Source organism: Saccopteryx leptura, chromosome 2, assembly GCF_036850995.1.
Source record: "Saccopteryx leptura isolate mSacLep1 chromosome 2, mSacLep1_pri_phased_curated, whole genome shotgun sequence".
In the NCBI taxonomy this organism is placed as follows: Eukaryota; Metazoa; Chordata; class Mammalia; order Chiroptera; family Emballonuridae; genus Saccopteryx; species Saccopteryx leptura.
In genome coordinates this window covers 40,067,908-40,089,160 of record NC_089504.1, presented here as the reverse complement: position 1 = coordinate 40,089,160, position 21,253 = coordinate 40,067,908, and the positions used below count along the sequence as shown (strand labels likewise).

The window sequence follows — 21,253 nt, the reverse complement described above, 5'->3', positions numbered from 1 at the left end:
CTCATTGCAAGAAAACATCAGATGAGTCCAGAGGGGCCTTTTACAGAATAACTTTATTTATTTATTTTTTCCTTAACAGAGACTGGGAGTCAGAGAGAAGGATAGATAGGGACAGATAGACAGGAATGGACAGAGATGAGAAGCATCAATCGTTAGTTTTGCGTTGCGACACCTTAGTTGTTCATTGATTGCTTTCTCATATGTGCCTTGACCATGGGGCTACAGCAGACCCAGTAACCCCTTGCTCAAGCCAGTGACCTTGGGTCCAAGTTGGTGAGCTTTGCTCAAACCAGATGAGCCTGCGCTCAAGCTGGCGACCTTGGGGTCTCGAACCTGGGTCCTCTGCATCCCAGTCTGACACTCTATCCACTGCGCCAGCACCTGGTCAGGCATAAAATAACTTTAACACGTAGTGTCATGTAACATAAAGACAGAGTTGGGCACTGTCCCAGATTAAGAGACTAGAAAGATATGACAACTGAATACTATTCATGACCTTTGACAAGGACATTCTTGGGACAACTAACAAAATCTTTCTAAGGTCTATAGGTGAGACAGGAATTTTTCAATGTTGGTTTGTTGATTTTGATCATTACACTATGGCAGCAATTTTCAACTGGTGCATCACAAGATTTTTTAAAACATGCAATAATACCTGACTATTTAGTCAGGGGCACTGACTTCTTTTCCCTTAGGCTGTCAAATAAAAAAATGACAACAGCCAACACAACAATAGCCATCCAGCAGTGTGAATGAATCAGTTTTTTTGGTCAAAAAAATAGGCAAAAAATATATTTTTTGGTATGATACAGTATTTCAGCAATTAGTTTATGTGTGCCACAAGATAAAAAAGGTTGCAAATCACTGCACTATGGCTATATTTTTTAACTTCTTATTTTTAGGAAATACATACTGAATATGTAGGAATAAAAATGGTTAGAATGTCGTTCCAACATGCCAAGGTTGCAGGTTTGAGCCCTGAGTGACTTTCTGGACAAGTACTGCTGGTTATAAGAACACCCTTCTCTCTACATCTAGAACCCGACTTGGGCTGTACAGAGCCCGCTTCCCTCTGGGCCATCTGGGCAGTCTGCCATCCATGCACTCCTGGAAATACCTCTCAGGTATCAGGACTACTTTAAATGTAGCCAGCTCCAGTTTCCTTCTCCAAGGAGTGGGTCTAATAATGTGTTCCTTTCAGGAGACAAATGAGGTAACACATATACATATTTATCACAGTGCTTAATACTAACAGATGATCAATAAATATTATTTGCCTTCTCATTGATCGCTAGAATTCCCAAGCCTACAGATTATTACAGCTCTACAATCACAAGTGGTTGAAATCTCACTTTTTTACTGTGATCCACCAGCAACAGTGACAGATTTGGAAGAAGAGTCTGGGACCTCAAAGGATCTTTTGGGTACGACATAAGTCATCCTGCCACACATGAGGGTTGAGCAGCGGTTCTGCTCATCTTTTACTTTCAGGGACAATTACTAAAATGTTGAAGAACCAACTTAGAAGAAAATACAGGAGATTAAAAATTTTACAATCTTGGAATGACAAAGACCTTCCCAAATGGAAAAACAAACAAAAAACCTGAGGTGATACAGTAAAAGACAGGTATATATACATTAAAATTCAAAACTTTTGTATGCTCAAAGCTACAGATAGTTAAAAAGACAGGTGACAGAAGAAAAGATCATATTTGCAAACAACATATAATAAAGAAATAATATCCATAGTATTAAAAACTCCTACAAACATATTCTAAAAACTCATAAGAAAAATAAGTAAAAATATGAATAAGTAATTCACAGAAGAAATACAAATAAACAACAAACACATGACAGTTTGCTCAACATCATCACTAATTAGAGAAACAAATTAAAACAAGACGCCTCCCTGGTCAGATAGCTCAGTTGGTTAGAACATTGTTCTGAAGCACAGGGGTTGTAGGTTCGATCCTTGGTCAGGACATACACAGGAATAGATCAATATGCCTGTCTCTCTCTCTCTCTTTCTCTTCCTCTTTCTAAATCAATAAAATAAACATTAAAAAAAAAACAAAAAAACCCCACCAAAGCCCTGGCCAGTTAGCTCAGTGGTAGAGCATTGGCCTGGCGTGTGGGAGTCCCGGGTTCGATTCCCGGCCAGGGCACACAGGAGAAGGGCCCATCTGCTTCTCCAACCCTCCCCCTCTCCTTCCTCTCTGTCTCTTCCCCTCCCGCAGCCAAGGCTCCACTGGAGCAAAGTTTGCCTGGGCGCTGAGGATGGCTCTGTGGCCTCTGCCTTAGGCACTAGAATGACTCTGATTGCAGCAGAGCGACGCCCCAGATGGGCAGAGCATCGCCCCCTGGTGAGTGTGCCGGGTGGATCCCGGTCGGGCGCATGCGGGAGTCTGTCTGACTGCTCCCCGTTTCCAACTTCAGAAAAATACAAAAAAAACCCCAAAAACCAAGATACCACATTTGACCATCATATTGGCAAATATAAAAAGACTGACAGCCTGTCCAGGCAGTGGTGCAGTGGATAGAGTGTCAACCTGAGACACTGAAGATCCAGGTTCAAAACTCCAAGGTCCCTGGCTTGAGCACAGGCTCATTCGGCTTGAGCGTGGGGTCACCAACTTGAGAGTGGGATCACAGACATAACCCCATGGTTGCTGGCTTGAGGAAAGGGTCAGTTCAGGTTGCTGGCTTGAGGAAAGGGTCACTGGCTGAACTAGAGCCCCTGGTCAGGGCACATATGAGAAAGCAATCAATGAACAACTCAAGTGCAGCAACCACAATTGATGCTTCTCATATCTCTCCCTTCCTGTCTGTTTGTCCCTGCCTGTTCCTCTTTCTGACTCTGTTTCTCTCTCTCCCCCTCTCTCTAAAAAATCAGTAATAAAAACAAAGGATAAACAGAAAATCTGAATAGACCTGGAACAAATAAAAAGATTGAATTAGTAATCAAAAAGCCCAGGCTCAGATGGCCTCACTAGTGAATTCTACTAGATATTTCAAGAAAGAATACAAATCTTTCACAAACTCTTCCTAAAATCAATGGGGGAAAACACATCACCTATTCATGATAAAAAAACACCCAACAAACTAGGAACTTTACTCACCTGATAAAGAAGAAAATCGGTATCCACACTGCTACGAAAATCCCACTAACATATTCAAGAGTGAAAGACTGAATGTTTTCCTCCTAAGATCGGGAACAAGAAAAGAATGTCCTCTCTTATCACATCTTCTCATCATTGTACTGAAAGGTGAAAGTAAATGAAAGTAATGCATATGAAGAACTGTTGGAAGAATGTTTGGCTGTTGCCAGAGCCTAGGATGCTAGACTCACTGTGGCTTCCACTGATTGGGTCTTCAAACTGACCAACTTACTCATTCCGAGTTTTGATTTTGTGCCTAGAAACGAAAACTGCTGAATCAGGTAGGTGTAAATTCGTCAAGTAAGACTCAATCCTGGCTTCCAGGGCCCACTGAGAGTCATCCCAGCTCTACATGACTGGCCCTCGCAGGGTCATCACTCTACCATCTAGCAGCCAAGCCACTTAGCTTTGCTGAGCAGGAGACCATGGCTACATTAGAATTCCCAGGCAGGCAGGGACCCCAGAGAGCATCCAAGCCAACCCTTCATCTCATTATACAGATGTGTAAAATGAGGCCCAGTGAGAAGATGTGATTTCTCTCAGATGAGTCGGTAGGGTGGCACCAGAGCTAAGCAGAATGACAATGCCATCCTGGCTTCCAACACCAGCCCCTGAGTAAAGACAGGATGTCTATAGGCCTGTGCCTACATTTTCCTAACAAAACACCAGGCACAGGCTACTAGGCAGCCCAGGCTAAACCCATTTACACCCAGTCTCCATTTTTTAACAACTCTTCTCACTTCTGAGACTCCACCAAATATCCAACGGCTCCTTCCAGCTCCTCCTCCTGACAACACAACTACCTGTAATCTATGACGGTATCTCCCCTGGACACTGATAAACAACCTCCACCTGGAAAAGGGAAGACTACGGTCACTACAGAAACCTGGCATGCCTGGCATATGGCAAAACACACTCTGAGTTTCCAAAATAGTGGATTCAACAAAATGGAAGGCATTCTCCTTGTGCCCGGGAGCAGGTCTGTTCATATATAAGCCTGGCCACAATCTCCACTAAACCTTCCTTCCACGCTAAATTCTGTCTCCTCAAGCTGTGGTTAGAGCTTCACACTTTTCCTTCCTCCTGTTAACTCTGCCCCAGGGCAGATGAAAAACAAAACAAAAACTGTATTTGGAAAAAACTATTCTCTGCAGCCTGCTGGGTTGAATGCATGTTTTCTGTGCCCAAGGGGATAGGTTAGGCATTGAACAAAAGACATAGTACTGATATTACTACAAACCTCATCTCTTAGCAACCCCCTGAGGTGAGAATTATCTCCCCATTTTACACAAGAAGAAAATCTTGTCCTGGATCCCCCAAGAACAATATGCTGGACACCAGCTCTGTCCCCACTGTGAGTGGACCCAGACAGTACCCTGTTCATAAGGCACAGCTGACTGCTGTGGAATGCAGTAGAAGAGAGGACATATGGAGTGGCCGAGATAGAGGGAGCAGCTGTCCCAAGCTGAATACACCCTGTATGCTGAGGAGCCACTGAGCCACTTCACCTGCAAGTGTTGTAAAGTACCAAAAGCTACAGAATATTAATATTTTGGGAGGCTTGAGAAACACTTTGTTGATTTGGGTTAAGGTGTGCAGAGAAATTGTGAGAATAGTCTCTGTACTGTGTGATTGGCATAGTCAGGATGGCCCTTGGCATTGTATTGTAAATGCAAAAGGAAGGAAAACATGGATCCCCAGACATTCCACCACACCTGTGGGGAAAAGGGTGAATGGCTAGCCAGGTACAGGGAGAGAAAAGCCAAAGTAAACCTTTTCTCATAGCAATGAGCCATTTGCGGGCATTTATCCCCACCGAAACTACCTCTCCTATGTAAATGAGTGTGGTTAACACGTGTGACTCAGGACAGAGAGATAGCAGATGAACACTAGATAATATAGGAATGCCTTTTAATATGTAAAGAGACATCTTTCTACTATTGTGTTGGCTTGTAAACTTTGTTTTCCCCAAAAGGATGTATGGCTTGCAAACTGAACGTGGTCCTATCATGTTAAAGGACATATGACTATAACCAATAGTGGTAAGGGGCTCCTAACTGCAATTTTTGCTTCTGTACTTCCCACTTACAAAACTATAAAAACTAAGTAGAACAAAGGGCCTGCGCCCTTTCCTTCAGAATTCTGTTGGAGTAGCCGCCGCTTGGCCAAGCTAGACAATAAAGCTTTGATGTGTAACCTATGGACCTTGTTCCTGTCTTCAATGTTTCGGGTCCCTCTGAATTAGGCTTAACAATACTAGATTTGTAAACCTTTGGTCACTGAAATCACTAGCTTTAAAGTCATTCTACTGGCCCTGGCCACGTAGCTCAATTGGCTAGAGCAGGGGTAGTCAACCCTTTTATACCTACTGCCCACTTTTGTATCTCTGTTAGTAGTAAAATTTTCTAACTGCCTACTGGTTCCACAGTAATGATGATTTATAAAGTAGGGAAGTAACTTTACTTTATAAAATTTATAAAGCGGAGTTACAGCAAGTTAAAGCACATAATAATAATTACTTACCGAGTACTTTATGTCGGATTTTCACTAAGTTTGGAAGAATAAATCTTTATAAGACAATTTACTATAGTTAAATCTATGTTTTTATTTATACTTTGGTTGCTCAGCTACCGCCCACCATGAAAATTGGAACGCTACCACTGGGCTAGAGAATTATCCCAATATGCCAAGGTTGAGGGTTCAATTCCCAGTCAGGGCACACACAAGGATCAACCAATGAATGCATAACTAAGTGGAACAAATCGATGTTTCTCTCTCTCTATCTCTCTGCAAAATCAATAAAATAAAAATTTTAAATTAAAAAATAAAGTCATTCTACCATTTATGCAAGTCAGCAGGCTCCTGCTTATCTATAAAAGGGGCATGTGCATGAGGGGTGGCGATAGAGACAGAATAGGCAGTTTACATTTGCAGACCTTGGGCTACTGATACCCAATATAATCTAAAACCTTATTTGTCTGGGTGCCCATAAGCCAGGGCTGTCAGATCACATTACCCACTTGGGTTATAGTCAGTGTGCTGCCTAGCCTATCAGAACCTAACAGTTTCTATAGATGGCTGCATGCAGTATTTCCAGCAACTAACTCAAAGTTTTTAGATCAACACCATTTTTAAGCCAGGCTTTTAAAACCAGGGTCTGCCCCCATTCTATAGGTTTGGCTCCATAAATAAAGAAAAGAGGAAAGGTTCTTAGTTTGTGTAAATCAATTATTTGGCAAAGGTGTTCAAAGAGCCACCAATAAGATGTTTTGGATAAGGAGAAACCTCAGCAGGATCCAGGGGGAAAGGCTTAAAGAAAAAGTTCAAGTCCAGAGTGGCTGCAGGCCCTACACAGGGACCTGAACACACACAAGGCCCTCAGGCTGGGAGTACAATTTGGAGACTCCAGACAGACCTGACTCTCCTTCAGAATCCACACTCCTTAAAAGCCAATATCCTTGGGGCCAGGAATTTACAATTTAGGGTCTGCGGATTATTCCAATCTTTTTAGGAAACAAAGTAGCAATGTGACCTAGTATCCTAGAGGTGACCATATACTATACTCCAGGCTAGAAATTCCTCTCTATCCCAAGGAAATAATGGAACTTCAGCAACTAGCTACACACAGTAAAAATGTTCAAGAGTATCTATGATGGTGAGATCTGGAATGGTGAATGCTAAAAGAATATCCATAAAAATTTTAGAGAGCCACTGCAAAAGATAATTAGTATCATTATAAACAACATAATAGTTGAATGAAATTGGAAGAATGTAAAATAGTTTCCACATACAATGGCAACAAAGTATAATAGGTATACATTTGCAAAGTAAATTCAAGTTTTGCTACAGTATTAGGCACAAATTTTGTTACAATGGTAGATAGAAGAATTATATTTTTAAATATTTAATGTGATGACATTTTCAACTAAAAAAAAAAATAGAAAGAAATCCTACAAAGCAAAAGCCAAAATCTTCACAAATAAAAACTATCAGTACTACCAATAATAGAAAACATATTCAGTGCTTACTCTATGTTAGGCACTGTTTTAGGTCCTTTTATGCCTATGACCTAAACTTCACCTCGACAGACACGGCTAGTCAGAGTGACAGAATCACCCCTTATGCCATTTTAGAGGTCATCTGTCAACCAAAATCGTTATGCCTGCTTAGTCAGAGATGACAATATCCTCAGCAGGAGCCTCTCTACAAGAGTCCTTGAAATGGATAGTGGGTGGTAACAAACTTCACAGGAAATTTCATAAGTCTTTCATGTTGCAAATATAACCAGGATTTCCCCCAACACCAACCTAGACTCCAGAAGGAAGAGAAGGAGGGCACTAAAGACCAAAAAGTCCAGCCCACTCAAACTGCAGAAATGGGAATAGCCGGGGCTTGCCCAAATGATGTAGCAAGTTAGAAGAAAGAGAACACAGAATTGTCACTCCAGGGGCTTGTAAGGCTTGCTCCTACTCTCTGCAGACCATGAAATACCTCTTTCTGTAACTCTCTCCCTTCACCTTCCTCCCTTCAGTCCCTCAGTCTAAGGCAGTGGTAGTCAACCTGGTCCCTACCGCCCACTAGTGGGTGTTCCAGCTTCCATGGTGGGCGATAGCGGAGCAACCAAAGTATAAATAAAAACATAGATTTAACTATAGTAAGTTGTCTTATAAAGATTTATTCTTCCAAACTTAGCGAAAATCCAACATAAAGTACTCGGTAAGTAATTATTATTATATGCTTTAACTTGCTGTAACTCCGCTTTATAAATTTTATAAAGTAAAGTTACTTCCCTACCTTATAAATCATCATTACTGTGGAACCGGTGAGCAGTTAGAAAATTTTACTACTAATAGAGATACAAAAGTGGGCAGTAGGTACAAAAAAGGTTGACTACCCCTGGTCTAAGCCATCCTCTGCCTTCGCCTGTCCAGCAGGGTCCCAACTCCAGCTCTCTCTTTTATCATCTTCTGTTCACTCTGCCTCCACTTCCTGTCTTCCCCTGCCCTGCTGGTGACTGTACACAACAGCGGAGCCTCAGCCATGATGTTCTTCTCACGTGCAGCAGCTACAGGAAACTACTGGTTGTGTTCAGCAGTAGACCCCTGCCCTTCCCAACCCGGGAGACTATTCAAACAGCCTGAAGCAGGGATGCCAAAATCAGTGTTTGGAAGAAAGGCCCTTCATTTTTACTCTGGCCCCGGGAGCACCCAAGCTTCCTCTTCTCTCTGGCCACACAATATTGCCATGCCCGAGTCTGTCCACTGCTGAAGGGCTCCCAGAGAATGGGGGTCAGCCCTCACTCATATCTAACTCCCGTGCTTCATGTAGAATAGTTACCAATAAAAGTTTGCTGAATCAGCAAATAAGCCCTCATTCATCCTCTTCCTTGGGCCCTCTTACTTTGGGGTGAAGACTCAAGTCTACCAGGAGAGACAGGCTGCCTGAAAAGCACTTGAATGCCAGAAGCTTCCTAATACCTCCTACAATGCAAATACCAGCTTCCCGAGGTCCACCCTAATCTCGTGAGTCCTTTCCTGTTTTTTTCAAGCTGGCGGTCTCCTAAAACACCAACAACAGCTCTGCCGTTTCAGGATGTCAAAGGCAAAAGGACATTATGCAAAACAGGAAGAAACTTTTAAAGAAAAATTTGAAGACATTTTTAGAATGCACCCTGTCATAGGCCAGGGCAATGCCTGAAGCCCCAGCCAGGGCCCCTCCTAAGACCCATGTGGTGGGGCAGGAAGGAGCCTGATCTCATACCTAATGGTCACACTGGTATGACACAACCCTGCCCCTTCCCTCAGTGCAGCCTCCCTCATTCCCCAGGCTCTGTGCCAAATGACCCTTGGCAGATTCCCAAACCCCAAATGTCCCTCAGAAGAGGAGAATTTAGCTCCAGTGAGGACACTCCAAGTCAGGGATCCCCAAACTTTTTACACAGGGGGCCAGTTCACTGTCCCTCAGACTGTTGGAGGGCCGGACTATAAAAAAAACTATGAACAAATCGCTCTGCACACTGCACATATCTTTATTTTAACGTAAAAAAACAAAACGGGAACAAATACAATATTTAAAATAAAGAACAAGTAAATTTAAATCAACAAACTGACCAGTATTTCAATGGGTCAGCTCTCACTGACCACCAATGAAAGAGGTGCCCCTTCCGGAAGTGCGGCGGGGGCGGATAAATGGCCTCAGGGGGCCGCATGCGGCCCGCGGGCCGTAGTTTGGGGACCCCTGCTCCAAGTGGAATAACTTCAAAATAGACATGTTGGGAAGAGCCTGGTGCACTGGCCTGAGGCTGAATTGTACTAACCCATCCAAACAAGTCCTTACTGCGTGCTAGATTTCATGACCCCTCCCTCCCTAGATCTCAGGACCTCCTGGAGGTGGGAGTCTGATTTGTTAGCCTGTTCTCACACCTTCAATGGAAATAGTCAAGTCAGCCATGTCAATAGCTGGGTTAGCTAGCTGGCTGCTCACCCAGCACCATGGCCCCAATGCCACAGTCATAGTCCACGTAAGCCTAGCCCAGGACTCGGCTGCCAAGGAGACAAACGGAGAAGTTACTGAGAAAGCTGACTCATAGGGCATCAGCCCCACTGATTCTATTGACAGATTTCTGCTCAGCCTTATTCCAAGAGCCTGGCCTGCAACCTGGCCCTCTGCCCCGGCCCCAGGCACTTCCTGCACCTAGTTTCCTTCTTAATCAGAATGCTAGACACATCCTTCATTTAGCAATAAATGATACTCACCTGTGTGCAGTAAGCAAATGTAATTTTCGAAGGGCCTATCCTTTAGTAGAACTGGTTTAAAAACCTAACCCTTCTTAAAAAGCACTCTTTTATTTTCTTTTTTAGAAAACTCTATTTTGGAAGCAATCCAAAGTATATAAAGCTTTACACACAAGCTTCACCAGATCACAAGAACAAGCAAACAAACAAAAAACTCCGCATATTAAGCTGACAGAATAATATAGCTTTTGGAGCTTATAAAGGTATAGAACCAAGCCTTTGACAAAATCTCAAGTGAAAAATACTAGACACCAGGCTATCTATAGCTATACTAACCTATCTTTCCCTCTATAAAAATATCAGCTATATTCTCAAACATGTACAAGATATAAGACTAGCAGAAAATATGCCAACACATTTTGTCCGAATGACAGAAATACAGGTAATGCTTTTTACCTCTTAAATTTTCAAATTATTTTTAATGAACTTGCATTAGTTTTTACACAAAGGGGGAAGAGATTACTGGCTCCTCAAAAAAAAACAACAAAAAACAACAACAAAAAGAAACAGGTAACAGCAAACAACCAAAACCCTAGCCTCGCAGTGAGGCAAATCCCAAACTCCTCCCTCTGGGCTTCATGAGGGGCTTCTGAGAGGTGGCAGGGGATAGAGAAGCAGCTACTCAACACACCAAGACCAGAGATTAAAATCACTGCCAAATAATTCAGCAACAGCCAATTATATAGCCACTTGCCTTCATTTGTGTCAGAAAGGGCCAGGCTGAGGTCAGGCTGGAAGGCAGACCCTGCAACACTGAGGGTGTTAGTCAGCCCTTCTGTCTTCTAATGACAGAACTGTAGGCCTGGTTCACGCACAACCAGTTCCCTGCCAGATCCTGTCTTCTACCCCTAAGTCACCACAACCTTTTAACCTGAAGGTCTCTTACCTTTAGCATAGGATTTGAAATATCTCTCCCCAAGCTGGTGACCTGCATGGGCCCAGGTAAATACAGATGCCCCCTGTTATAGTAATATAATGTTATAGCAATTAAATATATAGAAATATAAAAAAAATGGAAGATATATAAAAGTAATTAAGATATAATATTAAAATTAATTAAGAAAATTAAAGTTATGCCATCTGGACAGGAATTAATATAGTGTGTGCAGGTGGAATAAACGGACTCTGACTTTCCAGGGGGCCCAGTTAGTGTGTGTGTGAAGTTATACATAGATAAGAAATGGCCTGATGTCATAACTCTGTAAGTTAACATAAATAAGCTTCCCTAGGAACATCTTAAAAGTGGCTTGATGTAAAAAGGGCTCCCTTTACGACCAAGGTCCATGAGTTTAGTACCTATGTTTTCTTCTATGTAATTTGTTTCAGGTCTTATATTTAGGTCTTTGATCCATTTTGAATTAATTTTAGTACAAGGGGACAAACATACCATCTCACACCTGTTAGATTAGCTATTATCAACAAGACGGGTAATAACAAGTGTTGGAGAGGCTGTGAAGAAAAATGAACCCTCATTCACTGTTGGTGGGAATATAAAGTAATACAACCATTATGGAAGAAAGTATGGTGGTTCCTCAAAAAATTAAGAATAGAACTACCATATGACCCAGCATTCCTTCTACTGGGTATATACCCCCAAAACTCTGGTACATAAAGACACATGCAACCCCATATTCATTGCAGCATTGTTCACAGTGGCCAAGACATGGAAACAACCAAAAAGCCCTTCAATAGATGATTGGATAAAGAAGATGTGGTACATATATACTATGGAATACTACTCAGCCATAAGAAATGATGACACTGGATCATTTACAACAACATGGATGGACCTTGATAACATTATACTGAGTGAAGTAAGTAAATCAGAAAAAACTAAGAACTATATCAGGGGTTAGGAACCTTTTTGGCTGAGAGAGCCATGAATGCCACATATTTTAAAATGTAATTCCATGAGAGCCATACAACGACCTGTGTACGTTATGCATTATCCAATAAAAATTTGGTGTTGTCCCAGAGGACAGCTGTGCTTGGCTCCAGCCACCCACAGCCATGAACATGAGCAGTAGGAAATGAATGGATTGTAATACATGAGAATGTTTTATATTTTTAACGTTATTATTTTTTTTATTAAAGATCTGTCTCCGAGCCAGATGCAGCCATCAAAAGAGCCACATCTGGCTTGCGAGCCATAGGTTCCCGACCCCTGAACTATATGATTCCATACATAGGTGGGACATAAAAATGAGACTCAGGGACATAGACAAGAGTGTGGTGGTTACTGGGAGGTGTGAGGGAGAGGAGAGGGAGAAGTGGGGGAGCGGAGGGATACAAAAAAAACAGATAGAAGGTGACGGAGGACAATTTGACTTTGGGTGATGGGTACGCAACATAATCAAATGTCAAAATAACCTGGAGATGTTTTCCCTGAATTTATGTACCCTGATTGATCAATGTCACCCCACTAAAATTAATTAAAAAAATAAATAAAAAATAAAAAAAATAAAAATAAAAAGGGCTCCCTGCGAGGAACTCCCCAAATGGTGGTTTGAGGTGATAATCCTGTAGATTGACACCTGTTAGAAGGCGTTGGCCAGAAAAGGTACTAAAGCTGAGGGGCCCCGTGCTGAGGTAGTCACCCAGAGTCCAATGTGAATGTGAACTGTCTCCACACTGCTCTGAGCTCTAACCAAATACAGCCAAGAGGAGCACGCCGACGGGGCCCCCTTAAGCTGTTCCCAGGCACGCCAAAAGGATTTGTGAGTAATAAACTGCCTGTGTGATTCTTACAACTAATTTGTGTGTTGGTCGTGTTTTTCCTCCGGTGGCAGTTAGTGTCGGCACTGATCAGTAGCATCCTCATAGCTGCCTCAAGAGTAGTCTCAAAGAGGCTGCCAGCCCTGCTGATAAGCAGGAGTATCCCACTGTGCGGGGAAGTCGAATCAGGGACGCCTGATCAACATAGAGCTTGGGCTCTACTGGGACACCTCCACAACTGAGGCCTTTACATTCACAGCCACAGTTTAGTTCTCAGGCCCCTCTCACCAAATTAAGGGATGGGAGGGGTCGAATCCAATCCCACGCCTTGTTAAATCCCACAGGATGCAGGGTCTGGCTGGCTAGGCTTTACAGTGACCTCATTGCCTAGAGATCACGCTGGGCAGCTCCAGAGCCAAATGTAAAATGGCCACAGTGCCAGTCCCTCAAGGGAGTTATGCAGAAAGGGCGGACCATTTGTCCTTAGACAACTGGATTGGTGCTTAACTGGATGAGAGACACTGGAATTTCCAGGTCAATACGGATTCAGGAAGAATTCTAGTCTCTGCTTCTTGTCAGGAATAGGCAGGGAACAACCGAGTAGGGAAAGGGGCAGGAGGCACTGGGTACGTAGCCAGGAGAAATCACCAGGTTTGACCTGAACACAGAATGACTGGGCCCCTTTCACACACAGCCAAAACTCAACTGAGCCCCCAAAGTCTAGAAGGCCCCTAGGGCAGAATCTGTGCAAGGCTGGGACTGCCTTGGCATTAACAGTCCCATCACTCCCAACTCAAAAATTAGCCAAGTCCCTGTTTGGGAACCCCACCCTGCTGCTATCCAAAGACCGTAATACCCACCCATATGGCTGCTAATATCTCATCACAGTCATTAAGAAACAAGTTAAATGCCTGACCACGTGGTGGCAGAGTAGATAGAGTGTCGGACTGGAATGCGGAAGGACCCAGGTTCGGAATCCCGAGGTTGCCAGCTTGAGCGCGGGTTCAACTGGTTTGAGCAAAAGCTCACCAGCTTGGACCCAAGGTCGCTGGCTCGAGCAAGGGGTTACTCGGTCTGCTGAAGGCCCACGGTCAAGGCATATATGAGAAAGCAATCAATGAACAACTGATGATTGATGCTTCTCATCTTTCTCCGTTCCTGTCTGTCTGTCCCTATCTATCCCTCTCTCTGACTCTCTCTCTGTCTCTGTTAATAAATAAATAAATTAATTAATTAAAAAAAATAAGAAACAAGTTAAAGATTACCCAGCAGAGTAATCTAGAGTTAATGTGAGGCTTCAGAAATTAGAGGGGAGGGGAAAAATTAGAGGAATATTTTCACACAATCAAATAAAACCAAACCTGGAGAATTCTGATACCAACCCTGGGTTTCTGAATAAGAGAAAAAAATGAAGAAGAAAAGAAGGAAAGGAGGATGGCTAAGGCGAAGGAGAGCCTAAAGACACACACACAAACACACATTTCCCTAAATGTCATCAGCACGGTTTAATTATGTCTCCTCTGCCTAGCATGAGTTCCTAAAGAGAAGGCATTTTGATATATTCTTTGCAGCTCTCGCACCCAGAACAGGGCAGGCACATAGTTAAAATTGAATGAATGAAGTTAACCAACACTTTAGCCATCAAGGACATCCAGGCAAGTTGCCATCACATAAGTTTTTACAAAGGGACCCACAGACACAGCTAGCTGGATCTTCCCAAACTCTAGGCCACACTGGGCTGCCCTGAACCTCTGCACTAGGTGCCAACTGGAGAATAACCTCCAGGAAGCGCACTGAAGCCCTGGCCAGATAGCTCAGTTAGAGCATCATTCCAATATGCAGAGGGTGCAGTTTGATCCCCCATCAGGGCACATGTGGAAACAGATCGATGTTTCTGTCTCTCTCTCCCTTCCTCTCTAAAAACAATAAATAAAATTTTTAAAAGAGAGAGTACTGGCCCTGGTCAGTTGGCTCAGTGGTAGAGCATCAGCCCCGTGTGTGGATGTTCCGGGTTCGATTACCGGTCAGGGCACACAGGAGAAGCGACCATCTGCTTCTCTATCATTCTCCCTTTCCCCTTTTCTCTCTTTCTCTTCCCCTCCCACAGCCATGGCTTGATTGGTTCAAGTGCACTGGCTCTGGGTTCTGAGGATGGCTCTGTGGAGCCTCCGCCTCAGGAGCTAAAAAAAAAAATAGCTTGGCTATGAGCATAGCCCCAGATGGGCAGGGAGCATCAGCTACAGATGAGGTTGCTGGGTGGATCCTGGTCAGGGCACATGCAGGAGTCTATCTCCCCTCCTCTCACTTGTAAAAGAAGAGAAAAAAAAAAAAGAAAGAAAGAAAGAAAGAGTACTGAGCAGAGAAGCAGGAAACTGGGTTCCCGCTCCAGCAGGCCACTCCCTGTCTGTGTGTACTGAGGCAGGAACCCTCTCCTCCAGCATAATGAGGGATGGGGGCCAGGAGACTGAAGATTCCCATCATGGGAATCTTCGCTTCCAAGAAGCTGCAGTTTAAGTCCAATCCCACATTTAGCTCTTGCTCCTTGTGCCCCAAGAAGCTTCCTCCTGGTTCATCAGATGAAGGCGCCCACACTTGCTCAGAGTCGGGGAGGAATTACAACAGAAAGGAATCACTCCTGCCACTATCAGAAAGCCAGAAAGCAGATAGCCATGAAGGGTATTTCTCAATCGCAGCCTGCAGGACAAGAAGGCATGTCTGTGTGTATGTCAATAAATATCCAACAGGACAAAACTGGTTTAAAGAGCAAGTTACCTAACTGCCCAAAGCTCAAAGATCTAGACACATGTTAACTAGTGTCACTCTAATAAACTCAATTAAAAAGAAAAAGATTTAGCCCTGGCCAGTTGGCTCAGCGGTAGAGCGTCGGCCTGGCGTGCAGGAGACCTGGGTTCGATTCCCGGCCAGGGCACATAGGAGAAGCGCCCATTTGCTTCTCCACCCCCCACCCCCCCTCCTTCTTCTCTGTCTCTCTCTTCCCCTCCCACAGCCAAGGCTCCATTGGAGCAAAGATGGCCCGGGCGCTGGGGATGGCTCCTTGGCCTCTGCCCCGGGCGCTAGAGTGGCTCTGGTTGCGGCAGAGCGATGCCCCAGAGGGGCAGAGCATCGCCCCCTGGTGGGCAGAGCGTCGCCCCTGGTGGGCGTGCCGGGTGGATCCCGGGTGGGCGCATGCGGAAGTCTGTCTGACTGTCTCTCCCCGTTTCCAGCTTCAGAAAAATACAAAAAAAGAAAAAGATTTAGCCTGACCAGGCGGTGGCGCAGTGGATAGAGCGTCAGACTAGGATGCGGAGGACCCAGGTTCAAGACCCCAAGGTTGCCAGCATGAGCGTGGGCTCATCTGGTTTGAGCAAAAGCTCACCAGCTTGGACCCAAGGTCGCTGGCTTGAGCTAGGAATTTCTCGGTCTGCTGTAGCCCCCCCAGTCACGGCACATTTGAGAAAGCAATCAATGAACAACTAAAGTGCCACAACGAAAAACTGATGATTGATGCTTCTCATCTCTCTCCGTTCCTGTCTGTCTGTCCCTATTTATCCCTCTCTCTGACTCTCTGTCTCTGTAAAAAAAAAAAAAAGAAAAAGAAAAAGATTTAGACACAGGAGAATCCTTATGCCTCCCCTAACTCCTAGGATGAGGCTCCACCCCAAACTGGAAGGTGGAAGTTCCAAGACTCATCGCAAAGGGGAGAGAAAGCACTTTCCCAAGCAGAGGCCAGGACAGATGTCCTCAAAGCACACAATGTCCTGGGCTTGTGTCCACATGTGTACATATGAGAGACAGAGAGGAGAGGAGAGCATGCTGGTGGAGAAACACCTGAAAGCTGAGAGCTCTGCAGAGACCCAGCAAATGCTTTGTCTCCCCAAGGACACAAACTGAGGCAGAGGCTCTGCTGATAGCCCTCACAGAAAGCCAGGGAAATCAGTTCACGAACAGGTGTCTTCCAGACCCCTAGCTGTGACTGCTATTTGCTGGCCTAGGTGCCCACGACTCGCTATATTGCTCACCTGTAGATCAGAGTCTTCTTCATAGCATAGCTGGGCAAGAAGTGCATCTGGGGTTTAGGCAGGACTCATAGACACTGCCACCTGTTGCCCCCATGCACCCTTGAGGGGACTGTACCAACAGTTCCAGGCCCCAGTTGAGTTCTCAAGTCAGCCCTGCCTTCCCTAACCAGTCCAGCCTGAGGTACTGCCCACCCACTACATAGCTCCTCTCTGGGCTAGCAGTGCCAGTACCAGTCCAGTCACATTGAGCTGCTGCCAAATCTGAGCAGAACTAACATTAGGGGCAGGGACAGAACAGACATAATGCAAGGTCCCTGCTCCTCCCAGGCTGACCTCGTTGCAGGCAAACACTCAGGCAGCCAGGAAAGGCAGCCAAGCCTCACCACCACAGCTCAGTGGAGTGGATGCTGCACGGACCCAGAGGACACCACCTATAGGCCTGATCTCCCTGGGAGAACTCCCTGGGGAACTTGTAGGACTCCTCAGGAAAGGCCCACCTCTCTCAACAGCACTCACTCAGTTTGTGAATGTGCCTGGGGAAGGGCCTACAATGGCTCCAAACACTGCAATCTGTGGTAGGTCACACAGGTAACATAGAGAGACGGGGTTCAAACCAAGTCCATCTGAAGTCAATCCCAAGGCTCTAACAACCCAGGACAGATCCAACAGTAACATGTCAACAGCCCAGCCTGGCTCCCCCATGGAAGGGCATACTCATTACCCACCACCTACCAGCCAGGAGGGATCGCAACATATGGTCCAGACCCCTGGACACCAGAAAGCAGAGCCAAGTTGTGGAAAGGAACTGCAAGTAGTGAAAAGGCCACAGCTCTAAACGCCAAGAATGCTTTCCACCACCAACCTCAAAACCACCCCACAAGGGCTCTGGTAGACACCTGCCCAGCTGAACAGATGCCCCCACCCCCCCACACACACATTCTCCCAGGGAGACTTTCAGCTTTCTCAAAGCCCCCTCTTAGCCAGGAACTTCCCCTCTGAGAGCTGCACCCAACCACTCAAACCTAAGAGCTCAATTAAAATGAAGAAAATTTTTCCACCTTTACTTTTTGGGGCTGCCTCAACAAGCCACCTAAATAACACGGTCCCATGCCTGCCACATAAAGACAGCCAAGCTAGGGAAGACCCAGAGCCTCTGTCCTCACCCTCTAAAACATTATCTCTCAGTAAGTCCCTTCAAGCCACCATTTCAGGGTTAACTCAGGGACACCAGTAACTGGTCACTGGTCACTAGCAACACCATTACAATACAAAGCAGAGATGAGTCACCACAGTTGCTCACGCTTCAAGAGGACCCTACACCTCAAACATCAATCTGATGAGCTTTGAGGTACTTTAATTTGCTAATTAATTTCTCTTCCTTTCTGCACAAAGTCAAGGCAACAACTAAAACTGAAAGGACAAAACTTGGCTTCCCTGGGGTAAGGGAACTCACTCCCTCTCCACAGGAGTCTGAGAAATAAAACTTCAAGTCCTAAGTCCTATTTGTCACATACTTAATATACGCAATCTCATTTAGTCCTAAAAGTAACCCTGTAAATTAAGCATGGACAACATCATTTTATACGTGAAAGACTGAGAAACTCTATATCATGTGCTTAGCAGTAGTGCAAAGACTACTTCATTTTATAGGGCTAGTCTGCTTCCCAGTCGACCAGCAAGTCCAAAGGAATTTAATTTTCTGCTTTTAAAAAAGTCCCCCCTAACTCTTGTCTGACCAATTGCTAGAGCTTCCTCCTAAACTGGATATAAAAATGTTGAATAAAATATATATATATATATATATTGAAGTAATTACAGTATTGGAGAAATTGAGCAAGAGCATGTAAGAGGCCTACTCCGCCAGGGTTCCGTGGAAAAGTGTACGAGTTCCTGTTGGCAGGCTGCCTGTCTGCCTGCCAGGGCCCCTCACTCGGAACAACATTCTTGAAACCTTATGTTCTCTAAACTGTTCCTGAGAAATGAGCAGCTACCTGTCGGGTTATCTTGGGAGCAACCTGTGGCTGCACTGGGCCTGACTGCCAATGGATTACACACAGGTCAAGAAAAGGTCTGGGAATAGGCTCAGCCTCCTCCTGCCTTAAGCTCACCCAAGCTCCCCAGCCTACCTGAAACAGAGGCTGGAGGTTACAGTTCACATCCCCTAGGCAAAATAATTGAGACTCTAGGCTGCTCCCGGAAAGGGACAACTAGGTGTTAACTGGTTATATTTCAGCCCTCCAATCCCCAGGCTACACAAGTTATAGACCCATAGATATCTACTGCCCCTGGAAAAGCCTTGCTCACTGAAGTTTTGGGAACCTACAAGGACAAGAAGGAGGAGAAGAGGGCCCCAGGGCAGGGATATGGAAGAGGACCTGAGCACAATGGTGACAATTTGCTGAGGGTTGCCCTCACTAATGTAAACCCTTGTTTACAATGCTTCATCTAATCTTCCAAAACAACTTCCTGAAATAGGTATCACTTATGATCCCCACTTAACAGGTGAGAAACCAGAGGTTTAGGGAAAACTCACTTGCTTAAAAAAGCTCAGGTAAAAAAGGTTAACCCACATTCAGTTGAGAGTGGTTCCGTGGCAGACATGTGAATAGGAGTTATACCCCCTTTCCCACTGGAGGCTGATCATACGTCCTCCAAACTGGAGTGGGTTACTCTGAGCTGCTTGTGTTCCCCACCATAGTAAGCAGGTTGAAGGCTGCTCCAAGCCCCAAGCACTCAAAATCCAATCCTTCTTGAGACTTGGGGCAGAGCAAGAAAGTCTCCAAGGCCTTTTCAAGTTCTGAGGTCAGAGGGGCCTGCAGCTTTCCCATACTTGTCCTCTCCTCGATTTCCAAAATGAATCCAAAGGGACTCACCTCCCAACCTCTCACCCCATCCAGACCGAAACCTCTATATGGGATCGGGGACTGATCCGGAAAAGGTAGGCTGGCTGTCGTGGGAGAGAGCATGGGTGAAAGTCCCAGGGGCCCAGTCGGGGAAATCCGAGAGAGTCCCAGTCCTCGGACTGGCGCCGACCAGAGTCCTTACCGAGCAGCGGGGACTCCTCTGGGCAAGCGGGGAGGGACAGGGCTGTGATGGGGGTGACCGGGGCCGAAGTCAAGTTGCTTGAGGGGCCGGGGCGAGAGTCCGCGTCCGGGCTGGAATCGCGATCCGGACGCAGCTTAGAGGAAGCGTCCATAGGAAGCGGCGGCGCAGCCTCTTGCGACCGGAGCTCCTCGGAGGGCTGCCTGATGGCAGCGGCGCCGTTCGAGCCAGCTTGCAGCGGTGTGGGGACTCCGACCAGAGAGGGCAGGCGGCTCAGGTCGCGACCGGCCAGGTAGTAGACGAGGGTAACGCCAAGGTGCAGAGCGCAGACGGCCACGAGCAGGCGGCAGGCCCGCTGCAGGGACGCGCCCGGCATCGCGGCGCTGCCGCCCAGGAGCGGCTCCCGGAACCTCATCTTCCCGCCGCCGCTTTAAGAGGCGGATGGGCTACAGCGGGTAGGGCGGCCCGCCCGCAGGCCGCCGGCCAGGCGCTGCCAGACCTCGGCAACTGGGGGAGGGGATCGAGGGGAGGCGCGGGGCGCTGCGCCGGCGAGGAAGCAGCGGGACGCGGAGACTCGCGCCGGCCGGCCGCGGGGCGCTAAGCAGGGCGCCCGAGGCGCGGGCGGGGCCGGGGGCGTCGGGACGGGCGGGGCGGGAGCAGGGTGTGCAGGGTGAGGGCGCGGGGGCGGGGTCTGTGGGGCGTGGGTGGGGGCGGGGCCGGGCTGAAGGGGCGGCGACTTGGGAAGTTGGGCTGCAGGGGGCGGGGCTGTCGAGGGGGTGGCTGGCAGCCCCTAGGCGAGGTGCTTTCCCAGGTTTGGATTCGGACTTCCGATGACCAGCCGCGAGCTGCCGTTCTCCTGAGCCTTGGTCGTGGAACTTCTGTCGTTAACAAACTACATCTCCTCCTCCGAACCTCCTTCCACCACTTCCTGGGTGCTCAAGGGCTGGGATGTGGGCCTGAGCCCCTGGCGCGGTGGCAAAGAAGAGGGCGGAGGAGAGAGCAAGCCGGCCGTTGTTTAGAGGGGTTCGGGGCCGCCGCGGCGTTCCAGCAGCTGGGCCTTGATAGGCCTAGGTGTCGGGAAGAGGGGCGGAGATAGGTTGTCCAGGAAACGGGCTTGGACGCCGGGTGGGAGGTGGGACAGCTGCGGAGGGATTCTCTGGGACGTGCGGGAACCCCGCTCGGTTAGGTGGGGTTCCAGCGAGAAGGCGTGGCTCACTGGGCGCCTGCAGAAAAGAAAGTGGATGAGTCTGCTTCTCCTATAGCCCAGGGATCTCAGAGGCCTGCCCAGCTCGGTTTAGGTTCTAGTGTGTCCTGCTCTACGAGGATACACGCTTTGGGAGGGGAGCAAGGAGCCTCGGTAACTCCCACGCCGGCACGCAAGAGGAGAGCAACCGGCTTTATTTTACCAGCTACACGGGCCTGAACGGATTGCTTTTTAGTAGGAATTGTTCCCATTTTACAAATAAAGAGTTCAAGACTCAGGAAGGTTAAGAAACTTGCATAAGATCCCACAACTGTTGAGATG

At 46.5% G+C, this 21,253-nt stretch overlaps 1 protein-coding gene across 1 annotated transcript in view; it reads right to left on the bottom strand.

The window, feature by feature from the left end:
* The window catches only part of B4GALT1 (beta-1,4-galactosyltransferase 1), a 58,529-nt gene extending 38,151 nt beyond the window's left edge, over window positions 1-20,378 (bottom strand). Inside the window, exon 1 of the mRNA XM_066367834.1 lies at window positions 19,732-20,378. Coding sequence (XP_066223931.1) covers window positions 19,732-20,143 — 412 coding nt within the window. The 5' untranslated portion in view covers window positions 20,144-20,378. The remainder of the gene's footprint in view (window positions 1-19,731) is intronic.
* Between the last annotated feature and the right edge of the window lie 875 nt (window positions 20,379-21,253).